The sequence below is a fragment of the Poecilia mexicana genome, unplaced genomic scaffold, assembly GCF_051168715.1.
Source record: "Poecilia mexicana isolate PSO_F unplaced genomic scaffold, ASM5116871v1 scaffold_9, whole genome shotgun sequence".
Classification (NCBI taxonomy): Eukaryota; Metazoa; Chordata; class Actinopteri; order Cyprinodontiformes; family Poeciliidae; genus Poecilia; species Poecilia mexicana.
In genome coordinates, this window is record NW_028263378.1 from 26,875,037 (window position 1) to 26,898,743 (window position 23,707).

Sequence of the window (23,707 nt, forward strand, 5' to 3'; positions counted from 1 at the left end):
AGTCGTTATTCCTGCACTTTTGGCAGCGAGCGCTACTGAATGAATGACTGCCCGCAAATTGGACAGCTGATTGGGTTTCTCCCTCTGTTTAATTATCACAGAGTAAAATAGACTAGTAAACAATGTTTATAAGAACTCAGTATTTACTTGTTGCTCCTACGCTATTAACCAGCGAGTGCGTGCCCTTAATTAGACATTTCCGCCCACACCGTCAACTGCCTGGAGACTGAACTGGCGGCCATTAATTGCACTCCATTTTTTTTTTTTTTTTTGCAGCAGCATCCCACTGTGGGTAAAAATACATGAGCCTTTGGAAGGTAAATACATCGTTTCTGTAAGTCGTTTCTGTAAGTGGAACCGCTTGCTGTTGCGTTTCTGTGAAGACGCTTTGAAAGATTTGTACAAGCCTTGCTTTGTTGCCAAAGCTGCGATGACGAGAGCCCGCCGAGTGAAGGCAACTCCACAGAGAGCCGCTTTGATCTCGCTTCTTGTTAAAGTAAATGCGATATCTGTCACAAAACGAGCCACTGAAGCCGTGTTTAGAGAGAGCGAGCACGTAAAGATGACTTTTGAAACACTCCAGCCAAGGAGTCGGGTGGTTTCGTGTTTGTGCCAGTTCGCTTTGACTGACTTAAATGAGGGAAAGCGCGACTTGATTTCAGAGGCAGCCTACGACTTTATAAATCTTACTTGCTGCTGTCATTTATTGCAGTGGATGCAGAATAGTCTAAATTCAACCGGGGTTAAAAAATAATAATAATAATAATAATAATAAAAAATATATATATATATATTTGTTATCTTTATCTTTGTCGTAACTTTTTGGGTAACACTTTATTTGAAGGGGGGTGAATAAGACTGTCATGACTCTTTCATAAACATGACATAACACCTGTCATGAACACGAATAAGCCTTCATGAATATTTATGACTGTTGTCATAAAGCGTGATTCGGTAAATTATGACACTTTTAATACAAAGTTGACATTATTCAAAATGTCTTTATTATGACAACTTGACATTAACCAATAAATCATTACTGTTTAAACTTTACCTTTAATAACATAAAGTTATCTAATTTTTAAAGTGCAATCAGTAATACTTTTATAACAAATTTATAACACTGTTATAAATTTGTTTTCTCCCAATCATCGCTGGTTTTCTCCCAATTTTCACTGTCGCCATTTTGTGGACTAGCTAAGCACCACCAGCAGGAGCATGGAGTGCCGTAATTTGACAACAGTTGACCAGTTGACGTAAACTGCACGTGTGTGTGTGTGTGTGTGTGTGGGGCGGGGGGGGGGGGTAGTCAATTTCTAATCAGTTCGAAAGGCTAATAAATAGATTCATAAACGCAAAAACAGCGGATATTATAACTATAATTCCAGTATGTTTGTTTATATAGTTCAAGTTAAAAAAAAAATTTCATTTAACAAACATTCCCATTTCAGTTATTTTATTTGTTTCATTTAGCTATAATAACCTGGAATCCATCACTGTAGCAAAATAACCTAAGAAGCCATTTATTACAATAAGTTGTTCTGAAGGACACAGATTTTGAAATATCTTTATTGTAATAATTTCTTTTTCTCTCTGACCTACTTATGTACGTAACAATGTGCTCTTGACATATGTTGACGTTTGGGCAACACTTTATTTGACGGGGTGTACATAAGACTGACATGACGCTGTCATAAACGTGATATAGCACCTGTCCTAAAGATGAGGGAGTTTTCATAAATGTTTACGACTGTAGTCATGAAGTCTCATGCGGTAAATGATGACTCTTTTTTTGCAAAATTACATTAAAAGTCTATTAAAATTGTCAATTTTGCATTAAAAGTGTCATTATTTACCGAATGACACGTTGCGACAACGGTTGTAAACATTCATGAAAACTCCTTCATCTTCATGACAGGTGTTACCGATGTTTATAATGGGATGTAGAAGCAATTCTCAATCTTTTTACAACCTTATGACCAACAGGTCTTACAACTCTTTAATGCAGAGATCCATCTGAATTTTGTTGTCTGATTTCCAGTTCCTAGTTTTTGTAAATGTTTGATCTGTAAATACTAATTTTGGATGAATCAGAATTGTCTTTTAGAACAGCCAACTAAAAATAGCCTACATTGTAAGACTATGTTGTAATCAGTTTTCCTGCCATATGCGTTGTGGCAACTTGTGTGTAACCAAATAAGTGCAGAGTTTACTTTTTTTCTTTGTAGCATATTAAATGTGCGGTCAGCAGGGTTGTGGCATTAATGGAACTACAGGCTTCATCTGTATGTGTTCTTCAGAGAGTTTTGTTTGTTAGCTTAGATATGCAATTAAGCTAGCTTAGATTATGCTCAGAACAGCTACACCGCAGTGACTGCCGGCTGTCTCGGGTATGATAACTCACAAACAGCGACAGGAAGAAAATTAACAGTCCCGAGACACCTGAGGGAGGTCAGCCGTGACTGCTGCCAGTGATACGGCCAAATGAAACCTCCCACCAGGTGCCACACAGTTGATGACCAGAGAGAGGCCAGCTCTTCTTAGCAGCTCTCTATATTCTGCTTTAGCGGCTTTTCTGGAGCCAGAGCTCTGAATAATTCAACGAAGCAGAAGAGGACTATTGGGGCAGCAGAGGAGTTATGGGGTAAAGATGAAACTCAAGGCTCAAGTACCAGAAAATGCACTTTTTTTTACATCAGAATTGCCTCGAGTGGCATGTTCAAAGGGTCGAGTGAGCTTATGGCGAAGATTTGTGCTATAAGGGTTGGAGTCACTGTGTTGAAACATATGGCAGAATAAGCAGGAGGGTCTGTTTGTGGAATACTGCCCCCTTTTCCTTTATCGACACCAACGTCTTCATGAGCCTCTGGCTTTAGTCTAGTTTAATATGTCTAGAATGACAGCACAAATATTTAACTTTACCGAGCCCATTTGGCACCGGCTGTGTTATTATTTGATTTCAGGTGATATTTGTTTGCTCATTAAGAGCAATTGCTATAAAGTCAACAACTCAATGCAGTTTATCGTTCGCTGAGGCTATAAGATGCAGAGTCTGACACAATGCAGTTGGGTGGATTTAACTTGAGATTTTTCATTTTACCAACAGGGATAGTAAGCCGACCCTGACAGTGTTGCATTATGACTAGGGAAGGCAAGACGAGTTGAGCAACAATGCGATTCAAAATGCTTAGCATGATGAAATCATAAAACAATTTTTAAAAAAAAGCCAAGAACATTACATAACACTGGTAAAATAAAGGAACTAAATTAAAGGTTGCAATAAAGACTTCAATTAATGATGTTTCAGTTATTATTGATCAAAGGTACTGCTAAACAAATGGGTTTTTAGCCTTGATTTAAAGGAACTCAGCGTTCCAGCACTTTTGCAGCTTTCTGGAAGTTTGTTCCAGATTAGAAGAGCATAAAAGCTGAATGCTGCTTCTCCATGTTTAGTTCAGACTCTGGGAGACCAGAGTGGTCTGGAAGGTTGATGCAACATGTTTTCATATCAACGGGTTTGTAGAACTGGGTAATTTTCTCTAGGTTGGTATATTGATTGAGACCAGCATTGACGTTGGACTTGGTACCGGACTGTAAAAAACCAGAATGTTCTCAGTAAAGAAGATGACAAATTCACTGCAAGTCCTCACAGTGTGAAGTTTGGATGGCACAGTTACAGGAGGATTTGTTAATCTCTCAACCGTGGCAAAACAAGTCTACCAATAATAGTTTGCTGTTACTATTTACCAAGTTTTGTTATTTATTTCAGAAGAGAACGATTCTGTTGCATGTTTCCCTTGTAATTTATATCTGTGAAGCCTCTCTACCAGGATAAGAAGTAAACTGGAGTATGGAACTAAATTTGATTTGTACTTTGTGCATCTCACAAAGTACATTGAAATAACATTTGTTGTGAATTAGCAATAAACAAACTGAAATGAATTTTTTATTTTATTTTTTTACAAGTTTGACATTAATAAAACTTTGTGCAGGAAATTTAACTTTTGGCAAAATCTGGTGGTTACAACATTTCTTTTTTCTTTAGCCTGGCTAAAGAATATTAATTCACATGAATCAGTGAAAAACAGATGATACACATGTACCCCGTGGACATTTAAATACATGTTGAGTTCAAAGCGTTTATGAGCCTTCTTGTTCAACATTGTCGTTTTATTTGTTTTCAGGTGTCCCTGGTTGATGAAGGTAATCTCTCCCGCTGTGCCTCTCTACAATGGCCTGGTCTTCCTCTTCGTCTTGGCCAACTTCAGCATGGCAACCTTCATGGACCCTGGTATTTACCCCCGAGGTTTGTGTTTAACTCACACACCTGACCTGACTTCCTTCCCACATTCATCATTCAAATCTCCGATAGCCACCTGCACTGCTGCAGATGAAAACGAGCATTTCCATCCCCATTAGTCCTTGAGGAGAAAAGTTTATCGGGGGCCACATTTATCAAAGCGCTGAGCCGCGGTACACGGTGTTTCACTGCAATGTGCTCAGAAATGATAAGGACCTGTCAGGAGGAGGTTATCATTTTCCTCTTCACAAAGGGGGAATAATCAGCAGGTTGTAAAGACTGTTCCCGTCTCTTCCTGTCACATTCTGTTGGCAGCCCAAATGAAATCATAATAATTAAAACGCTGGCACATAAAACTCTCAAAAAAGAAAAAAAAATTCTAGTCTACATTGTCAAAGTGTGTGTGAAAGCTTGATAGCATGTGCATCTTCCAAATGTTCTACTTTCTTTTTTGTTTTTTGCATTTTTATTGCCTTTGGGGGGAAATGCATCATTTGGATTGAAAATGGTTTCCAGGACTTTAAATAGCTTCAGTGTGAAAAGATTTATTTCTACTCTTATTAATCGTTCAGATGAAGGCTGGCTTTTCTCATTTAAATAGTCAAAACAAGTGCAGACCGTTTCTATTACACCCTGTAGTGATAAAGAAAAAGCATTTCTACCTAATTCAAGGTAATGTTTCAAGTAAAGTTGCAATAAAATGTAAAATTGTATATATAAAGATGTTTACTAACAGTTGTTAAAGCAACAACTTTCCTCTGTGTATGAATTCAATCCATTTTTTTTTAAACCTTATGTCTCTGCTACACTCACAGCGTCCTCCCAGCAAAAACAGCAAAGTCAGTTACCAGTCAGTAAATGGCAAGAGAGCGTTTGCAAATTTTTATACAAAATAGCTCATAAAATAAAGATCAAGTAAAAACTCTGTTTTACTTAAGCATCGGCCAGTTATAGGTATCAAGGTAAAGCGAGGTTTTGAAAAGTCACAGCTTCAAAAAAGCTCAAATGTTCCCTGCTTCCATTCTTGTTGTTTTAATGTTTTCAATCAGACACCAGAGAAAAGATTGTTCATTCTTCCTCTGAGCAGAGCACGTAGTTTACCGTCATGCTCCCTCATTCCCACCTACTGCTGGTGAGCTGCAGGTCTGGCTTACAAAACAGATAAATCCATCTGCTTCTACATTTTTCCGCTTCTGAAAAACGGTGAATCATTTTGGTGAAAGTGTAACACTGTCTCAAGGCCAGAGTTATGAGCAATGAGTCACATGTCGGTAAAACAGCTAACTGCAGGCTACCTAGCTATAGCATAGCTGATTAACTAGTTCGTTGTACATCTGTGACAGCAGAAATATTTAGTGTTTCACTCAAAAAGCCCTGGCAAATCACAAATATATATTTTAATTTGACTTTTTTTTTTTTAAATGTCTCCCGCAGGACATTTACTACCAGCCACACCTCATTTCGTACACGGGGAGATATTTTGTACCTTTTTTGATAACCAGTGATTTAGATTTTTTTTTTCCTATAATTTGTTCGCAGTTTGCTCCTGTGGAAGTGTAGTTGTATCCAGTAAATAAACTAACAGGAAGTTGCTTATTTTAGTTAGACCAATGTTTCTGGATTTGAGTCATCTGGCCCACACCAGAATCAGACCAGCATTAATTTGAGATAAGATGTAATATGAAGTTTCCAACAAATAATATACATTCAAACTAAATTCTACTTGGTATTTGGGAAAATTAACATAAATTGTAAAAATAAACAGCTAACCAGAAAAATAAATAAAGTGAAGTTGCCAGCGACATTTGTTTACAGATTTTAAATGGAAGTACAAAGAGACAAAATGAACAGTTGAGTACAAAATAGGGGTTCAGGTTTGTGAATGGGTATCAGCTGAAAGAATTAATTAACTCTTTACTAAAATTAGCTTTTAAAACAGAAATCTATTTTGTGTTTCTAGCTTCTCTGTTATCAAAGCAGTTTCTAATAAAACTACCATAGACCTTAGGGAAGAAACAATTACTACATGTAATAAAAATTAAAACAACGTAACAAGCTTAATAATGAGACAGAATAATTGGAATATGAATGATACTGTTAATAAACTCCCTGAGGTATGGATAAATAGAAAAGGCTCTGTCAGTAAGCAGCTAGCTAGTTGGCTAGCTAGTTGCGAGCCAACTACTGCAAACAAATGTGCAACACATGCGGTGAAGAGGACAGTTACAGCGTTTATGCATGCAGGATGTTATTTGAGCTAATAGGTTTGTCGTCTTTAAAGAGGATGAATTTCCCTCATTTCATGTCAGTTGACTCATGTTTTCCAGAGATAATCAACTGAAGCTGCTGCTTTAGCTGAGATTCACATGAGCAATATTTCATCGACCGCTGCTTAAAAATCCTCAAAAACACACAACCTAAACCATACACTGAGCCTAATTCGTAGTTGTTAGGCTCAGACTTTATATGTATGCGAATGCAGTTTAGATAAATTAAGACAGTTACTCGTGATATTTAAAATTTAGTTATACAAATATACACATTTTGTGTAACAGGGTGGAAAAAACGAAGCACTATGAAACCCCAAATATTGTGTTTGACTGAATAAACGCTGTAAAGTGTTGAGAACGAGAGTCTCAATCGATGAATCATAATTTGTATTGACACACGGAGCATAAAATCAGCCAAGAAAAGCATTCAGACTTTACTTATTTTATTAACTTTCAGCGCTGAAAGGAGACGCTTTACCATTACATCCGAGAAGAGTTTCTAAAAAAGTCTGTGCAGCGTCTCAGGAGAAAGAGGAGGGCAGCTGATTATATGAACTGAAGACACTCCCTGAAATCACACCATGTCTCTGTGGCCTGATAAGTTTCTGTTTTCTCGTGAGAAATATGCTTTAGTGTCTAACAGAATCAAAAATGTAACTCTTTACTATGGGCCCTTTGTCTAACAGCGTGTGACTCTTTCTCGGCCTTGGTAAAGCATCTCAACACATAATAGTAATCATAATGATTTAACTAATTTACTAATCTCAACACCCCCTGTTGGGCTCTAAAAGAGCCCAAAAAGGAGAAGACAAACCCTAGAGTAGACACTGTCCCTTCCGGAAAACATCCCCCGAGGCTTTTACAGATCTTGATATACATTTGATCATTTCAGTCATTGATGTTGTCTTTCATTCATGTCATTTCATCTCATTTCATTTCATTTCAATTTTGGGGGTAAAAACGGACAGGGCACCCCTATGCCTCTTAGGCGGTGGATCGAAACCACAATGTCCCTCTTACAATTCTAATAAAGAACATGTAAAGAAATAAAATTGTTAAAGGATGTTAGAGTGTTAAATTTGGAGGAACATAAGTCAACCCTCCATGGCATGACTGTTTTGTTTTTTGTTTTTTGTAGAAGAAAATATTTTTGCAGTTTTGTCAGAGCTTCATCATCTGTAATTACACATCAATCATAAAGTCGAACCATGACATTTTCTGGAACCAAATATTATTACCTTTATGTTGCTTGTTATTTATTATTTCTTTTTGTTACCTCAGGTCAACGTCATGCCATAGAAGGGTGATGACCTATTAAATAAAGTCTGAATTTTTTTTTTTTTTTTTTAAAGAATAAATGTTAAATTTTATGAAAATATAAAATGGGTGAAGTGTTAGGAGGATCTAATTGTCATCTTTAAAGTAAAAAAGTATTAAAATTATATTCACTAAGTTGTTAGAGTTAACCAAAATGTAAATTGAATAGAATGTTAGGATGATATTTCAAACTTAATAAAATGCAAAAATGAATAAAGTGTTAGGTTAATATTTAAAATGAATAAAATGTAACATGAATAAAAAGTAGATATTACTTAAAACTTAAAAAGTAAAATTAGAAATGTTAAGCTACTATCCTTTAAAGTCAATGAAGCAATAATGAGTAATGCGTAAAACAATGTGTTAGTTTTAGAAACCAAACTTACTGAAATTTCTATGTAATATTTAAAGGTTAATGACCTACAGAAAGGATGCAATGTTAAACGAAATGAAATGGTAAGAAAAGCTTAGAAGTCTGAGTATTGAAAGGCACAGAACAATGAACACATTCATAAAACAGCAAACCAATGCAATAAATCAGTTTCAAGGGCAGCACAGTCAAAATATACTGATATGAATTAACTGTGATGAGGAAACAAGTAAAAATGCTCTCTAAGTAAAATACAATAATAGTAATAGAATCTAATCATGTCAGTCTCTCTATAGCGAGACCTGTCTACGTCAAATCAGTTTCTGCGTGTGTCCAGATGTAGAGCCGGCGCAGCTCGATAGGAAACCCCGACAGTGCCCAGGAGGCTTCAGTGTGGCGTTTCAGCTTTAACTCGGTCCACCAATCGTGGAAGGCGCCCACAGTCTCACATCCCGGCACACCCAGAAAGGATTGGACTTCATTCTGCAACAGAAAAAACACAACAAAAGGCAAAATCAATGGATTATATAAAGAACATTAAAGTGAAGGAAAAAATCTTGTTTTGTCACTAGATACTAGTACTGCCCTTATACTATAGAAAGCTGGAGGTCAACGTTCGTCTTTCGGTTCTGGGAAAACATCTGATAGGCAGGTGGGGTTCTATTGGTACCGCTGCCCTTCTCTGTGTTGGAAGTGATGCACTGAACAGCCGAGGACCTCAGGCAGGGAACAGCAGCATCCACAGGTGATGAGGAGAGCAAGGAAGGTTCTTTAAGATTCTGCATCATCTAATTAGTAAATATAATGTTCCTTTTTCTTTATTTAAAGGCTTCTCTTTGAAGCTGAAGATCAAGTTGCCGTTGTTTTTTGTTGGTTTTTTTTTTTTTTTTTTTTTTCATACTAAGCCAATAGAGCATCAATATATCAGTAACATTTGTTATTCCAGTTCTCCTCTTAATAATAGCTAAAGAAATGCTTAAATTAAGTAGCACATTTCAACCTTCAAAAATAACTTTGCTTGTTTTAAGTGTTGGCATATTCATAGGATCAGACAAAATCAGAAACCAAACAAAAAATCAAGTAAAAGATCAGATTATGAAATAAATGTGCAAAACTGCCCACAGTCATGTTTTATCAAAGAAATATCATTTGAAATGTATATAGGAATCATCCCTAATAGAAACTTTACCAGAAATCTTAAACCATATATAAATCTTTTGCTTTTGTTTTTTAATTAGATTCAATCAAATAGTCCTCATTTAACAAGAAGTAACCTGCTATAGTAAAGGCCTGTAAAGTATCATCAATAGTGTGAAAAGTTAATGATCCGTGTTAAATTAAGATCCCTTGTAATATATTGTATTCATGTAATAAAAGACAACCTTATTTTGTCTCAGACCAAAAACTGTAAATTAAGATTATGAGAAATGTTTAGGCATTGGATCAACAATTACACATAGAACTTGATTCTTTTTTATTCTGTCAATCCTTTTGACCCCCTTTAAGCAGTTCCATAATTGCTCATTTGTAAATCCCAATTTAGACCAATTTAATTTGAATCCTCATATTTTCTTCCCATTTTAAGCATCATAGAATGATTAGCCTGTTTTTTTTTACAAGGATAAAGTTAACCCTGTCACTCCATATTTAACTGACTTATTTTATTCTCATCATGATTTTAAATCCCATAAGTTCAACAATTTTAACCTTTGAACAACTGGTTCTTTTGAAAACCCATCTGTGAAATATGTATTTAACTGAATTACACTCCTTTGTAGTGTTTATCATATTCATCAATGTTTTTGGCAGTTTTGGGGAGAAATTTGATACAACTAGATTTATTAACTGATATGATGTTCAGGTTAGACCTTTCTGCATGACTTGGTTAAACAAATTATTTTGAATTATAGCAAGAGAGAAGCAGCAATCAAACAATTTAAACTATTTTGTAGAAATCTATTTGACACATGACATTGTTAATTTGAATGTATTCAATTCAGAATATTCAGTATTACTTTAGAAACTCATTCGAGTAATTAAAACATTTGTGTTTGTGAAAAAATTCTCAATATATTAGATTAACTCAGAATTTGCTTGAATAGAGTAATTCCATTCATCTCCCCCTGTTTCTGTATCGGAACACTGTTTAGTGTTTCGGTACAGAAACTCCTAAGAAACCCACAAAAATCATTTAGCCCAAATTTGCTTTCATTGCTAACTGTAACAGTTGGATGTAATTTAACCAGGGTGTTTACACCTCAGTGAAAGAAGTTAATAGTTGATAGAAAAAATGTGCAGTAAACCCTTAATTTTGTTGAGTAATTTTCCAAAGAGTAGATTTTCCTAAGATTTGAAATGGATTCCAAATAAATTTAAGTCATAACTTGAAATAATAGTCTTTATATTTGTAGCCACTGTAATTTTAGCCAACTAGAACTTAGACCAATTGTGGTTGGATGTGCTTTTATAAATCAGGAAATTAACAATTTTACCGACTTTTATCCTGTTTCAATCGTTGTCATGCTGGAGGAGAGAAACATATTAGCCAGATGTTGGACAAACAGAGTTATAATCATTCAGGTAAACAATATTTCTGCGAACTGCAGAGAGTTCTAACACCCTGCTGCACCGTTAAACTTATCCTGGGGGTCAAAGAGCAGAGGTCAGAGTGCAAAGGCAGTAGATAATGAATTTGCTGTAAATAAACTTAAGGTGAGAAAAAGTGGCATCACACAATTCAAAAATTCTAGAAAAACCTTTAAGAGCTACAAGGTTTTGTTGGCAGCCATTTTGTCTCCAACCTGTAGACTGAGGGAAATCCCAGGACCAACCATGGCAACAAACAGGACCGCCTCTGAGTCTCAGTTCAACTTTACATGTGATGTTCCATTTGCCCCATCAGAATCTGTCCAGGGCAGCATTCAGTCCCACTGTGCAGAAAAATCTGGACAAAGTATGTGGCCCCCCTTGTGTGGGAGAGAGAGAGATGCAGCAGATGAATCATTGTTTTCAAACCTCCGTCTCACGTCGGGCAGAAGCCGTTGGTCTTTTCTGCCATAGGAGACCCTCAGAAATGACGCCTGGGTCTCGGCCTTCAGCCAGGTGTTTCCTCAGAGATCAGAGTCAGACATCCAATGCGAGATCCTGTAAACTGCAATCCGCCTTCAGGTGACGACAGGAAAAATCAGTCCAACCTCACTGACCTCTGTAGAAGGTGTAAGAATCGTCCAGTAGGTCTTTGCTCTCAGACAGCAGTCCAGCAGAAGATGGCATAATTCATGTGTAGAAAGTGCAAATGTCCAAGTCAGCGTGGCTAAGAACAGCGGAGGCCCCTACAAAAACCCGGCCCCTACAGTCCGTCAGACCACAGGAAGCAGAACTGCTAGAGTAAAACACAAAGTAAATTAGGAAAATAAAAGTGTATGCCACCTTTTGCTCACATAATTATAAATTAAATGTCTTTTCTTTAGCTTGTGACGTAGATGAAGAATTGGCTCTTTATTTTGTTTCCTTTTTTTTGTTTCAGCCAGGCTCAGGGTCACTGGAGCTGCTCAGATAAGGGCCACTGCCTCAGTCTCTGAGCTCCAAGGAAAGATAAAATAGAAATGCGTTAAGATGATTCACCCTCAGATGTTTCAGAATTAACCGATTATGGAATCAACTCCTCTCAAAAATTAAACTCTCAAAGATCATTAAAAATGTAAACAAAATTTGTATTTCAGCTACATACACTTTTCAGAAATTGGTTATTCAAATGCATATGTAAATAATTAATTCAATAGTGTCCAATTTTACACAAAAGCATCCTTGTGATGCCACGCTTAATGAAAATGTTACCATTATCCTGATATTTTTCAAAACAGCTGAGTGTTGTATTTATGTATAGTTTTCTTTTTAGAATTTAAAAAGTTGTTCACATTTTATCTGAATTTTTCCCCGTGTCCCCTCAGGGGCTCCGTAGAAGTTTATAGTACTTTTAACCAAAGTTTTCTTACTGACAACAATTACATCCAACTGTAACTTTATACAATTAAAATTAGAGGTGATGCAGGAAATTCATGAATATTTAAATAAACATGGCATAGATACTGATTGAAGCTATTCAATTTTAAATGACCAATTTTAATGTAGTAAGAGCTTCTATATAATTCTGTACTTCAGTCATGCAGGAAGGCACTGTAAGAGCTCATTAAATAATGTCAAATGAATAAATTCATAATTAACCATATCTATAAACCGACTAGGAATTAGAGTCTATTTCTTCTCCACCCCCTGTTGATATAATTTAAAAATTTGAAAGCAATTTTGCATGTTGCTATTCTCCAAAACTAAAATATTCCAGGGTGTCACAAGTTTTCCAAATCTTCTGTCTAGAATTGAAAGTAAACTATGAGATGTTCTAAATGTAAAGATTTATCAGAAATGTTTTATGTTTATAATTTATCATTTCCCCCTTTTGTTTTCTTATGTAAATAGAAAACAAACAAAATATTGTTCAGAGACTCTTCTTTTTTTACATATGTCTAAAATGTCCAACTGAAACTGTACTGCAAAGGCCAAAAGGTGCATTATTTTAAAGAGTTCAGATCAGAATTTGGATTGCTTTCCTAAAAAGCAGTGTCAATGTTCTGTGTGAACCGACAAAAGAAAAATTCATCAATTTAGGCAGAGGAGCAAAAGATGTAGACAAAAATTATGCAGTACTGTAAGATGTCTTTGCGTTTCAAATCAAATGTTTTGTTGGACTTGGATTCATGTATCAATTCAATCAAAATTTAAGGCACACAAATGTTGTGAGCCATTTGTTGTCCAATCAGTTTGTTTTTACATAATCAATTATTATCATATCCACTTTAAAAGTTTCATGTCCAATTTGTGCCTTTCTACCAAACACGCATGTGTTTTGAAAAGAACAGTTAGTTCAGTTAGTAGATTAGTTGGTTAGTTGTTAGAAAAAATAAAAAGAATAATATTAATAAAAATGAAAAGAAAAGAAAAAAAAAGTCAAACTAAATGAAGCAGTCTTGTAATAAATGATATCTGGTTTTAAACCAAAGCTAAAATGTGATTATTCCTCTTCTAACATACTACTTCCCATTTTGAAGTAAGGTAACCGAATTATCTGGATTTAGAATCATAAATTGTGTTTGAGACAAGAATATTTTGTAATGAACCTTAATTGAATCTGGAGCTGTTTCTTAATCACCTTTTAAATCAAACACATACTCATATTTATTTACCAATTCTGTTCCCTCTTTAGACATTTTAAGGTGACCAAGTTTCAAATAAAAAGGAATCCTGTTTTTGATAAGATAATGAGAGAGAGAAATATTGATTAGTCCATGATAAAGTTCAAGTCTGGTATAAACCTCATTTTTAAAGTTTCATTAAGTTCAAATTTTAACCCATCAACAGCTAAGCAAAAATTTCTAGAATTTCAACACATTAGATGTCACTTTATTTTGTTTACAATTTTACCTGTTATGTAATTTCATTCATCCTTCATACAGTTCATTTTACCACATGTGAATATAGTGAATTGTGCAGGATTAGTTTAGTTTCAATAAGTTTTCCCTTAGTGACATTTATTGCTTCCAGCCAATATTTCCCAAAGGCTGTTTAACAGGTCGCCTCCTTTCTGCACCAGGTATTCTAGCCCTTTTTTTTAGTTTTTCTCTTTCTCCCTTATTTTCATATTCGTCATGCTTTGACAAATAGGTTATTAATGCTTCTATTTGCTCACCGAGCCCAATCCATGGCCCGATGCCCCACTTTGGATCATATTTTCCCTTTTCAGATTCACCCTCCATCTGTTTAGGTTCAAAATTTAGGCTCAAAAATCACCTCTTCTCTCTTTTCTCTGTTTTTTTTTTTAGTTTTGCTCGCACGGCGGCGAGGAAATCAAACACAGCAGACAAAGTCAAAATCCTCCCACAGATTATAAGTTCCCAATGTTGACCATGGTTTTAAAACACATTGCAATAAACATAAAAGAGTACATTTAAACACATAACGTCTGCTCAGCGGCAGAGGCTTACACACACAACTGACAGACACACACACAGCTTTCAGACACACAGAAATGGATCCACGCTTTACAGCTCCTATGATGTCCTCTTTTATCACTTATTTCACTTATTACACTACAGAGGATCAGATCGCAATCAACCTTTATCTTATTCTCTTATCTTTTGTCCTATGGTGGACCCCTCTCAACACTTTTGTGTTTCTGGAGCAAGTCACAGATTGGCTAACGCGTTCTTTTTAGGGGGCAGAACTCCCCAAGGATAAAACCGACAAAACCTCGCCTTTACCTTCCCCGCGTCCGGGAAAAGCCGGGGACAGCGACCTCCCTCTGCAGTGCCAATCGACCTTTACACCTAATTCTTCACACCTAAAAACTACTGTTTCTTCACACCTAAAAACTACTGTTTCTTCACACCTAAAAACTACTGTTTCTTCACACCTAAAAACTACTGTTTCTTCACACCTAAAAACTACTGTTTCTTCACACCTAAAAACTACTGTTTCTTCACACCTAAAAACTACTGTTTCTTCACACCTAAAAACTACTGTTTCTTTACACCTAAAAACTACTGTTTCTTCACTTATTCCTATGAACAGTTAAACATGTAGACAGGCCAGTGAAACACAATTTGAACAGAAATGTAAAAGGAATATGAAATTTAGACAAACCTGGGAAAAGCAGTACAGACAACGGCTGATAACTGAAATTTATACAGACCTGAGAAACAGTACAATGGTGTATTTTAAGGAACAAGTGTCCTTACCTTTTATTTGGGCCCTACACCAGAGTACTGTTCCGGAAAGTCTGCGCCTTAACGGCCAGTCCAATCTCTGCTCATGTGTCAACACAAAACCATCCTCTGCTACCAACTGTTGAGAACGAGAGTCTCAATCGATGAATCATAATTTGTATTGACACACGGAGCATAAAATCAGCCAAGAAAAGCATTCAGACTTTACTTATTTTATTAACTTTCAGCGCTGAAAGGAGACGCTTTACCATTACATCCGAGAAGAGTTTCTAAAAAAGTCTGTGCAGCGTCTCAGGAGAAAGAGGAGGGCAGCTGATTATATGAACTGAAGACACTCCCTGAAATCACACCATGTCTCTGTGGCCTGATAAGTTTCTGTTTTCTCGTGAGAAATATGCTTTAGTGTCTAACAGAATCAAAAATGTAACTCTTTACTATGGGCCCTTTGTCTAACAGCGTGTGACTCTTTCTCGGCCTTGGTAAAGCATCTCAACACATAATAGTAATCATAATGATTTAACTAATTTACTAATCTCAACAAAAGTCTTTGGAAATGTAGTAAATGGGCCATTATTTTTTGCCTATTTGCATTAAAATTTGTAGAAGAGAAGCAGAGAGAGAAGATGCTCTCTCCCTGTTAAAATCTATTTAAATCGACTTGAGAGCCATTATAACACAGCTAATCTCTTTCTGTGGAGCTGCTTATTTCTGTGCTCTGCTTTTGTTTCGTTCCCCCCACCCCCCTCTCTCTCTCTCTCGCTTTTATTTTACTTGCCTTGGTTCACTTTCTGCCACAGAACCTACCTAGCTCTCCCCGCAGTTATTATTGTACTGTGAAATTATTTTCTCAAGTTCAGGCTCCAGTTGAATGTACCCTTTGATCAGGTGAAAGACTTTTTTTCCCATTTTCTGCTGCAGCTAGAAAATAAACACTTTGTGCTTTCAGTCACAAGGTTAGGTTTTACATAAACGGAACCAAAAAAAAAAAAAATGCAATAAAAGACGGTTGAAGGTTGCGGTTTTAGTTACCATTCTCAGCAAAGAGTGAAATGAATTTGTGGAGAACTCGCACGCAGAAAAATAAAGCCAAGTTATTTGCTGAGTCACAACATTCCCATTAATCTGTGTTAATGTTCGCAGCAGACTGAATAGGTCACGTCCACAGAAACGTTCGTTCTCTCAGTGTGTTTGCGCTCGCCGGAGGCAGTCGACAGCAGGGACTAGCTTCGTTTAAGGTGCTTCCCCGTTGTCCCCGTCAGATGGAATCATAAATCAAAACCGCGCGTCTGTCCGTACGTCTGCATTCGTCACACATGAGTGAGCTAAATGATTTTACTCCTGATCCGTCACGGGCATCTCTGCACTCTTGATAACGTCACTGTGTGCGTGCGTGTGTGTGTGTGTGTGTGTGTGTGTGTGTCTGTTTGTGTCTCGTAGCTGACGAGGATGAGGACAAGGACGACGATTTCCGGGCGCCGCTTTACAAAAACGTGGAGATCAAAGGCATTCAGGTCCGGATGAAGTGGTGCGCCACCTGCCACTTCTACAGGCCGCCCCGCTGCTCACACTGCAGCGTCTGCGACAACTGTGTGGAGGTGTGTATGTGGGGACACAAACGCGCACCACCTCAGCGCACGTGCAGCCTAAACGTGTGCCAAGGTTAGACTGGAAGTTAGACTAATAGCAGCATATCACAAATATCAGAAATGACTGATTCAGCAGCCCTGTGAAACATAACGCTTGTTTTCACCTAAAATGTGTTTGGATATCGGTTTATCTCGCAAGAACACAAAGAAATTGGCAAGAGAGCAGCGGTAAGTGACCATAGCTGCCGGCATGAATAGAAGCTCTTGGCCATTTCATCCACATAACGGTGCTATCAGCATCAGGTTTTAAAATCCTATCTTGCTGTTGCACCAAATAAATAAATTCAGAGAGATATGCACATCTACTCACAGCGTATCAAAACGTCACACATTCTTTTGGGTTTGGTAGATGGAATTTCTTATCATTAAATTAAGAGAAATGTTTGAATGTTTGCCAAAGGAATGTCACAACCACATGTTTACAATCACTATATAGATTGACACATAATTTTTCCTCACTGTCTCACATTGAAGTAAATGGCTAAATTGTTTGATTTGAGAGGCTTTTCTTTTATCTGTTAAAGGGGAAGTATTATGTCACGACATGTTATTCTCTCGCCAAAAACATACCTGGAGCATTGCCTCGATGGCCGATGAACATGCATGTTTGAGAAATCCTTTCATCTCCCTTGGCAGCCATTCAGCAGTGCAAAACACCTGGGTGGACCAAGCTCTGCCTTAAAGGACCAAGCTCCTCCTCCGAGCTACAGTTTCCAAGCACCTCACAGAGCAGCTCTACCTCGTGATTTCCTCACTCAGCTCCTTCAAACTAGCCATCAATAATTAGCAAACAAATGGTGGAACTGAGCATCTGCTGAGCTCATTATAGGAGCTACTTCTCAGTGAAATGCTGGTAAAAACATTAAAGGGTTAATGGAGGAGCGGTGCTTTGATGACTTCCTGAAGGCGGAGTTTCAGAGAGAACAGGATGTTTAAAGAAACATGTTCAATATATACAAAATTTTTAGAACAATTGGAGGTAAAATAGTTACTTTGATCTTATAAAATAACACTATATGCATTAAAAATACATCCTACTGCTCTAAGATTCTGACGTTTTCATAAATTTCATTAGTATTTTTGTAGAGTGGCCTTTTGGCTTGAGTATCATATTTTGCGTGTGTTTCTACAAGCGTCTTACAGTACCTTCCTCTGCTCTCCTCAGGATTTCGACCATCACTGTCCCTGGGTGAACAACTGCATCGGTCGGAGGAACTACCGTTACTTCTTCCTCTTCTTGCTGTCGTTGAGCGTTCACATGGTGGGAGTCTTCTCCTTCGGCCTCATATTTGTCCTCCACCACAGAGAAAAGCTGGGAGGTCTTCACACCACCGTCACGTATCCTTTTACTGCCGCAGTGCTAAACTGTAGTATATAGAGTTTTAAAAAATCCCCTCCTATATAAATCGATAACGGCAGCTGAGCAGGATTTCTACGTTTCGCCTTGACTTGTGCGCACCAGCATGGTGGTGATGTGCATAGCGGGGCTGTTCTTCATCCCGGTTATGGGCCTCACGGGCTTCCACATGGTGCTCGTAGCTCGGGGTCGAACGACTAATGAACAGGTGAGGGGCGCTGATGAACGACTGCAATAAAAATCACACACGTTCGTTCTTCTGATTGTTCTCCTCTGTCTGTATATATTCGCGTGCGCGTTTTGTACGACCTTGTGACGCATCGTGCCTCCTCAGGTGACGGGCAAGTTTCGTGGGGGAGTAAATCCATTCACCAAGGGTTGCTGTGGCAACGTGGAGTACGTCTTATGCAGTCCGCTGGCGCCCAGGTAACATGCTATGCTCCAATGTGTGAGCGTACACACACACACACTTGCATGCATTTTAACTTTTTTTCCCCCTCTTCCCCATGGACACCCGTGTGCAGCATGAGTCAGCACACGAATCCAGATGCATGCATGTGCTGTGGCTCATTAAAAGCACATCCATGCTGTTTGCACAGACTGATCAGCCCCACCCAGTCACTGCAGTGACAAATACAGGCTGTGCATGGACTGAGCCGGTTGCAGCGGTGTCCTGCATGTATGTGGTTCTGTCTGACAGCAGCCAGCAGAACCCTGTGGGGGGAAAGGCAGATGGCTGAGAGATTTCACTCACTCTGCACAGAAATGGCTAATGGGAAGCAGAGGCAGTCAGGATGATTTGTCGTCCAACAGAAGGTTCTTAAAGTGAGCAGATATTTGAAATCCAAGTGAGATAAGGCACTTAAGATGCCCTCCGTTATCTGTAGCTGCTGTTTAACTAATTTTTGGATTTACACAAACGCTGGTTCAAGTCAGGTTTAGTCTGATTGCTACAGGAAACACCTTTTTTTTTTTTCTTTTTTTTTACAAATCCGGTAGTCAGTCAGGGATGATGATTTGGTAATCTTGTATTTGCTTAAAAATACAAAAGAGAGCAACAAAGGCATTTGTAGTTTGTTAGATTCAATAGAAAAAAGAAAAAGAAATCCCATCTTTTCCAAAAAATATTTCCAATTTTGGAATAATTTGTTTGTTTGGTACTCTTGGTTGTCCAAGAGTACCAGCAGATATATTCGCAATACAGCATAACCCGACTTACAGTTAAGTCTAAAATTATTCATACACCTGGCAGATTTAGGATCAAAATGTTTTTTTCATTCAACAGAGAAATTTATTTCTGACAGGAAGTCAGACAGGTTTCTCTCCAAAGATAATAAAACAATCTAAAAATATCATCTAATTATTATTTTTTTTAAATATCAGGTGTTAACCTGGTCACTGAGTATACGCTTTAGCTAATCCCTCCTGTTTTCTATTTTCTCTTTTGAAAAGTGAAGAAAAAAACATTTACCTTCCAGATGTTTGATACCAACATTTCCAGTATGACCGGTAGCATCTGTACCGCGTTTGAGCATGTTGGGTCTAAAGTTCAGCACATGTCAGGAAAGCTGAGTCCTGGATGAAGAGCTTTTGTGTTCACGTGCCGCCATCTTGTACAGGTACGTGTTGGACCCCAGGAAGAGGCCCCACGTCAAAATTCAGCCCCCGTTTATCCGACCGGACCTCTCTGACCAGCAGATCACCATCAAAGTCAGCGACAACGGCATGCACAGCACGATAACGAACTCCAAGGTGAGCAGCTTGCAGTTACCACTGAACTCCCCGCTCCAAAAACCCTCATCGTCAAACCCACATCCTCCATCGTTGTCATACTTCCCCATTTTTAGACAATAGTCAAGTCCTTTATATCAGAGCATTTCCACGTGGCTGCCTCAGGACATTATTAGACTCTTTGACTTCAAAAACAAGTGACTCAGACAGGAGACAAAGAATTTGATTAGTAATAACTCAGAAATTTTGTTCTGTTTGTCTGGATTCAGTGCATGGTTACAGTAAAAAAAAAAAAAAGAGAAAAGGGGCAACGTTTTGAATTTATGGTTTTGTATCTCAGTCAGACATCTTGCCTTTGTCGACAGCATGGAGGGAGATTTACTGACACATAATGATGCCAATTAAAGGAGCTCTTAAAGACAACATGTTCCGAGAAACTGTTTAAATGTCACTGCTTTTAAGTCGTTTCATAACACAAATACTTAAATAAAATCTTTTCCACAGCTTTATGGGATTTGCAAAAATATTTGTACGCCTTGAACTTTTTCTAAAATGTTGTCATGTAGCACCCACAAACTGCTCCATCCAAACACGGCTAGCTGCCTAAGGAAGAGCAGTAAATCATAGAGGAACCAAACCACCGTTTACCAGGCTGCTGCTAACGGACTGCTAATAGCCTATCGTGCTAACAGACTGATGCATCACTCGGGTTTAAATATTCACATTTAAATTCAAAAATACTTTACTGGTCCCAAAAAGAAATTAAATGTTGTTGTAACTCATTTAATAAAATAGTTTTGTTTTTTTTTTATCACAAATTTGGAAGTTTTACATTTCATCTCTGACTGGCAAACAGCTTGATGCTACATTGGCGGCTAGCAGTAACCCCTGTAGATTCCACTCCTAACAGAGCTACGTAGGCATAAAGGTTGACTAACTAAATACTCATGTAAGACGCATGGAAAATGTTTTTATCCTTCATTAGTTTCCACTTAAAAAAGAATGCATTTAAGTTGAGTTATTGCTTCATGCAGCCGTCTGTGGGAGTTGCATTATTAGTGCATCCTTAGCAACAACAGATGGTCCTCTCAGTTATATGTGCCAATCCCCCCCACCTGTTCTGGATGCCTTTAACTCTCCCTCTCCTCCTCGTAGTCCAAAAGCAGCATCGACGGCCTGGACGGCAAAGAAACCCAGCCGCCGCTGCCCCCCAAAGCTGACAGGTACAACCAGCTGAAAGGCCAGCTGACGTCCAGCGAAGGTACGACGCTCCTTTGCACTTCTGGTACTCGTGATCCGATCCTGGTTTGTCTTTTCTGGTAGAGTTGCACCAAAAGACAACGTTCCCAAACTCCATCCGTAGATCACAAGTGTCCTAGATACTGGAGTTGGCTCTGGATAGTTCATATTTGTTCCAACAGTCTTTGGTCATTTTAGTGTCTGAGCCAAGGAACTGGCTTGATCTGTATTGACGAGACCAGCTCTGCACAGTGAATCAGCACCAAATTTGTCGGAAAAAAAATGGAAAGAAATTAAATGAATCACTGCCCTTTCTTTTGTGGGTTGTCCAAAAATGATTTCTTTAGCTTCAATGGTTGCATAAATCGGTGTGAATGGTACTGACTGGGTAGAGTCCCATTCATCAGCATGAAGTGTCAGAGAAGGATAAAGCAATGTAAACAGCAGGTTAGCTACTGAAGATCCACAGCGTCATGCTGCATTATGTCAGGGAGGGAACACGTTTTGATTATCCACAGAGCACTACTGCCATCTGGTGGTGCTTGAAAGTGCTGCAGGTGTTTCTGAAGCGTATCTGTTGAAAAGGGTCTAATCATTTTGTCAATTTTTCATTAAAGGGGTGATTCTACAGTCCCTGCTGGCTACAGCTCTCATGGACAAATTTTGACTTTGCTGAAAGAATATAATTCAGTGGGGGAGAGGACAAACCATGCAAAAATTTAAACACTAATAAAATAGCTAAAAATATACTCATCTTCCTTTGTTTTAAAACTACGTTGGAAATCCAGTGTTAACAGTGGACTACCAACAATCCTAACAATCTTTTTTCCTGCCACTATAACATCCGAGTCTGGATGTTTATTACCATGCTTTGATAGTTGTCAACATGACATGCAAGAATGAACTTCAGAGCCAGTCAAATCTTAACCATTGCAATTGAAAGCCTATCTTTACTCCATTGAATGTAAAATTTCAATAAAATAAAAAGCAGAGTACCCAGTGTAGGACCTTGGGGTACACCAACAGCACTGTCAACCATTTCAAATTGTCGTGTAAGCACACTTGTTTTTTTATTACCTTTTATGCTTCCTTTTATTCATTATTAGAGCACAGAGAATGTCACTTGTATAAAAAAAACAAAAAAACAAAAAGCAACTATGAAGTGTTTTCTTTGTATGTTTTGTTTGTATAGAAAGCTCTCTTTCTGGAAAAACCCACCCTTCCACGCCAGCCATGTACAGATTCAAGCCATCCTTTGGCACAATGCCAAAAGTCCACTACCACACTGCTGGAGAGAAGGTAAGTAGAGATCTTTCCTTTTTTTGGCTCAGAACTATTATTTCAAGGTTTATGAGAGCTGTTTGTTCCCTCCTTTGCTTCTCAGATCGTTATGCCAGATGGTCGAAAAAATTCAGCCATCTTGGAAGAAGGTGTACGATCCGACTACCGATCTGAGCCAAACCTCGATCTGCCCGAGTATGCCAACGCTCCGCTCCACCGCACTTTCCAGTCCTCACCTCACCAGCTGGATGCCGATTCCACCAATTCCCGCACGCTCAGCCTGAAGCAAGGTCACCACCGGCCAGAGAAGGGCCAGCTGCAGGTGCTGCCGCCCCAGACAGTCGCTTCCACTGCATACAAGGGTGTTTTCTCTCCGAACACTCTCTCCAACCGTAACGGCAGCCTGTCCTACGACAGCCTGCTCAACCCCAGCATCTCTCCAGCCAGTGCCAATGAGTGCATGGCCCACCGGGGTATGCCATCCATGGGATTCCATTCACCCTACCTGCCCACCAAAATGTGCCACATCCGGGAATCTGAGATCCACAGACAACAGGTTGCTCAAACTTACAGTCCGGTGATGCCTCCCAGAGGGTTGGGCAGACAATCCCCTCACCTAAGGGACAGAGAGCCATCTCCGGTGCGCTATGATAACCTCTCCCAAACCATAATGGCCTCCATCCAGGAGAGGAAGGAGAAGGAGGAGAGGGAAAAGCGGCAGATGCTGCACGGACGCTCCCAGACCCATATCTACGTCCAGGACTCTGGCGTGTTCGACGCAGGTTATGGCCCACCCGCCAACGCCAGCTTCCTAGATGGACCTCGTGGACACGGGTCTAGAGGCCCGACACCGCCAGCGTACGGTGGCTCCAGGGACAATCTGATGGGGGTCGGGCTGGCAAACTACGGCCAAAGAACCCCCGTATTGCGTCACGCTGGTACCACTCTTGGCCGGGCCCCCAGGACTTCATCCACCTCCTTACACACAGACCACAGCAGCTCTAACAGCAGCCAGGGCAGGGCCCCCAGCCATGAAGGCTCCTATCGCTCCCCCACCCACAAGCCCCGATCCCCAGCCATGCCCCGATCCCCCTCCTACTCCCACCAGAAACTTTCCTACATCAGCGCTCACGACAGGACAGACTCCCCTCGGTTAGGGGGCCAGAGGTATGAATCCTGACATTGCCCCCCTCCCAGGGGGCTGCATGCATGGTAGCGATCGAGTGGGAACTGTTGGACTTTCCACTGGAAGCTCTGCTTGTTCTGGTGATCACAGCCAACAGTTCATCACCTCTAATGTGTTATGCCTAACTGAGGCAACTTGTAGCATCTTGGTCTTGTTTATGGCATTCTGTTCTCCATTTATTCATTCGTTCTGTCGGTGTGACTTTGCACATGTCCTGTATGATTGCCTTCT

At 39.0% G+C, this 23,707-nt stretch overlaps 1 protein-coding gene across 1 annotated transcript in view; it reads left to right on the forward strand.

The window, feature by feature from the left end:
* Positions 1–23,707, forward strand: part of zdhhc8b (zDHHC palmitoyltransferase 8b) — an 82,422-nt gene that overhangs the window by 55,070 nt on the left and 3,645 nt on the right. The window contains exons 2-10 of the mRNA XM_014985980.2: positions 4,185–4,306; positions 16,474–16,631; positions 17,848–18,020; positions 18,145–18,247; positions 18,374–18,465; positions 19,659–19,791; positions 20,926–21,031; positions 22,202–22,308; positions 22,394–23,457. Coding sequence (XP_014841466.2) covers positions 4,185–4,306; positions 16,474–16,631; positions 17,848–18,020; positions 18,145–18,247; positions 18,374–18,465; positions 19,659–19,791; positions 20,926–21,031; positions 22,202–22,308; positions 22,394–23,457 — 2,058 coding nt within the window. The remainder of the gene's footprint in view (positions 1–4,184; positions 4,307–16,473; positions 16,632–17,847; positions 18,021–18,144; positions 18,248–18,373; positions 18,466–19,658; positions 19,792–20,925; positions 21,032–22,201; positions 22,309–22,393; positions 23,458–23,707) is intronic.